This window comes from Chelonoidis abingdonii, chromosome 22 (genome assembly GCF_003597395.2).
Source record: "Chelonoidis abingdonii isolate Lonesome George chromosome 22, CheloAbing_2.0, whole genome shotgun sequence".
Taxonomy (NCBI): domain Eukaryota; kingdom Metazoa; phylum Chordata; order Testudines; family Testudinidae; genus Chelonoidis; species Chelonoidis abingdonii.
Genome location: NC_133790.1, coordinates 31,731,050 through 31,737,116, shown reverse-complemented (window position 1 = coordinate 31,737,116; position 6,067 = coordinate 31,731,050). Strand labels below are relative to the sequence as shown.

Here is a 6,067-nt window from a genome sequence, read left to right as displayed (position 1 = left end):
GGCTGCAGGTACATCTCAATGCTCAGGGTTCCTGGGTGCTGTGATGTAGCAGAGGGGAGGCCGACATGTCTCCGTTTTGGAAGTTCCTTGATGGTGAATTTAATACTTTGGAGATGATGCAATCATGTCTCTTGTTAAACCTGCTGTATGACTCGCTGTAATTTTACAAGAACAATGTGCTCTTTATACTTTTTAACCCACTCCCCAAAAAACCAACTGCACCTCCAACTGCTTTCAATTTTTATTAAAACAAATGAGAAAACAATGGTATCTTTAGAATATAACAATCCACGGGAATAAAAAAAAAAGGCCTTTCTGTCCCAGACCCCATCCCAAGGAAAAGATTACTTCATCCATCTGAATTTCAGACACATACACTTCCAAATGGGAGGAGAGTCAATGCATATCAGGGACCTTTTAAATAAAAGAGTTCAAGGATGTGATCTGCTAAAAGCCACAATATACTATGCTGAGCCATAGGCTGACTCTGGGCCAAATCCACCCTGTCCATAACTCAACTGAAGTCACCACAGGGCTAAATTCAGCCCTCTGTGATTAAACCAAGCTGCTGAAAAAAGTAAAATAAAGGCAAGTGAATTGGGTGGGTTAAAGAGAGACCATTAGTGTTTGCTCAGCCTTGCTAAGAGTGGGCAGCAAGGACACGATTGCTAGTATTGTTTAAATATGAACAGCCATACTGGGTCAAAACAATGGTCCATCTAGCCTAGTGTCCCATCTCTGACAGTGATCTGTACCAGAGGCTTCAGAGGCAATGAACAGTACAGGGCAGTTACTGAGCGATCCATCCCCAGCATCTGGCAGTCAGAGGCTTACAGACACCCGCGGCATAGGGTTTAATCCCTAACCATCTTGGCTAACGGCCACTGATGGACCAATCCTCCATGCATTTACCAAATTCTTTATTGAACCCAGGTCTAGTTTTGGCCATCACATTTTCTGACGAGTTCCATGGGCTGACTGTGCACTATGTGAAGAAGTTCTTCCTGCTGCCTGTTAATTTCAGCGGGAGACCCCTGGCTCTAGTGTTATGACAGTGCTGGATTTAAGGGGAGAGGGGTGGGGAAAATAACTCCTCTTTGCCCTTGGCTCCAGTCAAAACTTGCCCCAATTCAACCAATTTATAGCCAGCCAGCCATGTAGCTGCTCCACTGTAAACCTCAAGCACAGATAAGGTAAACTGCAATTTGGATCCAGCTTAAAATCAGGCTTGACTTCACTGGAATTGGTCATGAGCTCAAAGTTGACCACATGTATCTGAAACTGCCGGATTATGGTCTAAGGCCTAGATCCTCAAAAGTATTTAGACTCCTAACTTTCACTGAAATCAATAGAAATTAGGAACCGAAATACCTGTGAGGATCTGGACCTAAGTGTGTACGTAAAACGCTGGCATGAAATGTGCGTTTCTAACTAGCACCAATGAAATGGCTGCAAACTCTGGGTGCCATTCTGGCTCCACTGAATTCCCATTGACTCACTGGGGCCAGGATTTACTGTTTCAAGCTGAAATGGCTGTTGGTTCTGTGTAGCCCTTGGATCACCCCAAGGGCCCTAGCCCAACCTTTCAGAGGGGCAGTAAACATAACTAACACTGAGTCACTAGGGAGAGAAACTGATCGATGGAAAAGCATCTGTTAATAAAAGATCTTGTTCCCCCTCTTTCCTTTTATCCCTTTACTGTCTCATCTCACAATGGTCCCTCTAGAGCGGAGAACCAGCTAGGGCTCCCTCAGAGCCAGGCAAAAACTCTTCTTGAACTGGCCAGAGAGATGTGCTACAGATCAATGCAATACATGCCTGCACTTTCCTGTCCACACAGTCAAGCCTGGAAATCAACCCCTCATGGCAGGTCACTTTTCCACTCTTCTAACTTAAAAATGGCTTAACAGTTTTTCCTCTTTAAATTAAGCATCTTTCTGCTCCTAAGCCAAGCCCAGATCTGTTGAGGTTATAGCCCCGAGGGAGTGCTAAGAGCTGATCTATAAACCCCTAAAAAGCAGGATTTAGGATGGAGACTCTGAGCGGGACTTAACCCCAGTCACCTGAACTGAGACAGCTCAAGAGAAAAACTAATCCGTAGCCCAATATTATTGCAACTTTGCAGCCTGCTCCAATCTGTAGGATACCCCATTGCTACCTGCAAGGCTTTCTGCTGAGACCACTGGGTGTTCTTTCTGCTCCCTAGGGTGGCAAAGAACATTGATACAAAAGATGTACAAACATTTCGCATCGTGGCCATAACCCTTTATGGTGGTATATGTGTGAGAAGCTCCCACTCTAGAGTGCAGGCTGTATGGTTAGGTGGGATTAAAGACAAGCCATTGGCATGATACTGAAGCACTTGTTCGGCAGGAGACATGCTTAGCACTTGCTCTCCTTGCAGCATCAACGAGAGGACATGGGGAGTCAGTGCTGTTTGCACTGGGAGGAATCATGCTTCCCTATACTCCAAGTGTCCCCATGTCACAGGAAAGATCCTGACACTGTGCATTCCAGGACAACACCTGGATTAACACATTAAAGCTGCACTGTTCAAACTGGCTGCAGTCTGGGAAGCAGCAGCACTTAAGGGTTGAATAGTGTATTTCTTTATATGTAATGAATATAACCGCCAGGGCACGAAAGCTTTATGCTGCCGCAGAACAGCAGCAAAGGGGTGAGATTATGGGATAATAGCTGCCTATAGGTCGGGGTGGGGGGGGGAGAGAGTAGACCAGAGGCCATTACACAAAGGCAAGGCCCAATAGTTCATAAGTGCATTATATGAGGGGCTGCCACAGTGGTGCTGGAACAATTTGTATAGCGGGGGTGCTGGAAGCCATTGAACCAAACGGTAAACCCTGGATATAGTGGAAACTACTTCAAGCCAGAGGGTGCGGCAGCGCCCCTACTTCCAGTGCCTGGGAGATAAACTGAAAGTTATTTCTACCACCTCTCCTCACTCACCCCCCAAAACACAGAATACAAAGCAGGGCAGGATGGGGGCTAGCACTGGCAAAGGAGGCAGGATGACAACAAACCACGTGCCAGGAGTTACTCCTCTCCTCCCAAGGCAGCAGACCTATGTCCTTCCAAGACCTGAGTATGCCAGTGACTTCTTTGACATAGCTGCCTAGAGTCCCTGGCTAGGAGAGAGAGACTTCATTTAGCAGCCAACCTCACCTTGGCTGCTTAGGGCTGGTCTACACTGCCGGGGGGAATTGATCTAAGATATGCAACTTCAGCTACATGAATAGCGTAGCTGAAGTCAAAGTATCTGAGATCGATTTACCTTGGGTCCTCACAGCGCGGGATCGACGTCTGTGGCTCCCCTGTCGACTCCGCTACCACCGTTTGTGCTGGTGGAGTTCCGGAATCAACAGGGAGTGCGTTCAGGGATCGATATCTCGCATCTAGATGAGACACAATATATTGATCCCCAAGAAATCAATCGCTACCCGCCAATAAGGCGGGTAGTCTGGACGTACCCTTAGCAACTCAACCCTGTTGCTTGGCTCTGTCTCACGGCAGGCACAGGCCACATAAGTGTTCACAGCATGCTCCTTCACGGACTGGAAACCATAGGCTCTGCCACCACCGGAGCAAGGCAGCTCCTGCCACGCTACAGGACTCAACAGTAAAGAGATGCTGAGACTGTTCTCAGTAGAGTCCCAACTTGTGGGGTGCTGGTTACCACTCTACCAGGGGAATCAAAATGGAGCAAGGGAGGTGATACGCAGAGAGGCTGAGCACATGCAGCTCCCACAAGTAGATCAGACCCGTGGTCCATCTAGCCCATCTCCAGCAGTGGCAGGTGCCACATGCTTCAGAGGAAAGTGAAAAGAAGGCTGCAGTAGGTAGCTATGGGATGACTAGGGCACAGCGGAAATTCCCTCCTGATCTACATTATTTAGAGATCAGCTTCTAGGCACAAGCATGAAGGTTCATATCTCTTCCAGAACCCCTTCACTTTTTAAATGTCCACTGCTACATTTCTAGCTATTTTTGTATCCTGACAAAGATCAAATCCTACAAAATTCTTGGAATCTTGTAGCAAGGAGTTCCAGAGGCTCATTGCACACTGTGTGGGAAAGTATTTCCTTTGATCAGTGCTGGATATGCCACTTTTCAGTTTCCTTGACTATGCCCTTGCTCTTGCGTCATACTGGAGAAGGGAGATCTATTTTCTCCATACCATTCATTAGTTTGCACACCTTTGTAATGTCCCTTCTATGCAGCAGCTCTCTAAGGTAAACAGCCAGAATCTTTTCAATCTCTCCTTATACAGAAGTCGTTCCAGACCTATTCCCACAGCATATCTCTGAACCCTTCTAGGTCTGTTAGATCCTCTGATAGGCAGGAAGACCAGACCTAACCACGCTCTCATAGGGGAGGCTGTACCACTGATTAAAGCATTCCATTATACCACTGTGTGTGTGACCAATGGGAGCTACCAGTACTCAGCTCCTCCAAGAGTCAGGCAGAAGTACAGGGGATATGGAGAGAATAGCACACATCTCGCCGCCTGGCTCCTGAACTGCTGAACGCACCACATCTCCACCTGCAGAAGTGCACATTATTTGTGGTATTCCCTAAAGCAGGGCTGGAAGGGAAAGGCAACCCTTCCAAGGCACACGTGCCTACTCACCAGCTCCCAGAAAGTCACATGACAGTCACGCCCAAATACAAATACTGCTTAAAAAGACTGCAAGGGATACACAGCTCTGCATTATAAACAGTAGAAGAGAGTAGCTAGTTAAAAACCTATAAGGGGGATTAGGATACACTAAACTAGAGATCATCACGCTGAAATCCACAGACAGCTGACGGACCAAGTCCATTGCACAGGAACAGCATCATGTACCAGAGTGCACTCAGACAGCATGTAGAGGGGCTGTATTCCTGGCTCCCCAGCCATTGGGATGTGCCTATATAGCCTTGCTGAAGGAAGCTCTGGCTGGCACGTGGTTGGCTCGCTGGAAGCAGCAGTGCAGGATGGCTGGGTCACCTCCTAGAGCTCCTCGAAGAAGGCCACACGGGACTTGGTGCTCTGCAAAGTAAGCTGCAAGACAGTTGAGAGAGAGGCTGAAGAAAGAGCTGGATCTGCTTTCCCATCAGCCCTGCACAATGCTATCCCAATACATTCTGGGGGACTGCAACATACCACATGAGTTTAGGTTCAGAGGCCTGATACACAGAAGTGCTGAGCATCTGCATCTACCAGTGAGGTCCATTGGTACTGCTGGTGTTCAGAAAGGCTGTTCCAGATTACAAACACTGATCAAACATTTACCGCCTTCCCCTTTTCCACATCTGAGAACAGTCTTACAGCATGAGAACACTGGCAGTCTGATCAGACACAGAAAACACCTCGAGGGTCCTGAAACATTTTGGCCAGCTGTTGACACATGAGCATCTCCTGCAGAAGAGGCTTCTGAGTAACATACTTTCTAAAGCACTTTATAGACTCATAGACTTTAAGGTCAGAAGGGACCATTATGATCATCTAGTCTGACCTCCTGTACAGTGCAGGCCACAGAATCTCACCCACCCTCTCCTGTAACAAACCCCTAACCTATGTCTGAGTTATTGAAGTCCTCGAATTGTGGTTTGAAGACCTCAAGCTGCAGAGAATCCTCCAGCAAGTGACCCGTGCCCCATGCTGAAGAGGAAGGTGAAAAACCTCCAGGGCCTCTGCCAATCTGCCCTCGAGGAAAATTCCTTCCCGACCCCAAGTATGGCAATCAGTTAAACCCTGAGCATGTGGACAAGATTCACCAGCCAGCACCCAGGAAAGAATTCTCTTTAGTAACTCAGATCCCAACCCATCTAACATCCCATCACAGACCACTGGGCATACTTACCTGCCGATAATCAAAGATCAATTGCTAAATTAATTGCCAAAATTAGGCTATCCCATCATACCATCACCTCCATAAACTTATCAGGCTTAGTCTTAAAGTCGAATATGTCTTTTACCTCCACTACTCCCCTTGGAAGGCTGTTCCAGAACTTCACTCCTCTAATGGTTAGAAACCTTTGTCTAATTTCAAGTCTAAACTTCCTA

General features: G+C 47.2%; 1 protein-coding gene across 7 annotated transcripts in view; it reads right to left on the bottom strand.

Annotated features, from left to right (window-relative positions):
• Positions 1-228: 228 nt before the first annotated feature.
• The window catches only part of NF2 (NF2, moesin-ezrin-radixin like (MERLIN) tumor suppressor), a 104,610-nt gene continuing 98,771 nt past the window's right edge, over positions 229-6,067 (bottom strand). For all 7 annotated transcript variants that reach the window (XM_032764647.2, XM_032764646.2, XM_032764648.2 and 4 more), the window contains one exon: positions 229-5,062. Coding sequence is in view for 3 of the 7 variants with exons in the window: in XM_032764646.2 (XP_032620537.1) it covers positions 5,012-5,062 (51 nt within the window). In the remaining 4 variants the exon portion in view is untranslated. The remainder of the gene's footprint in view (positions 5,063-6,067) is intronic.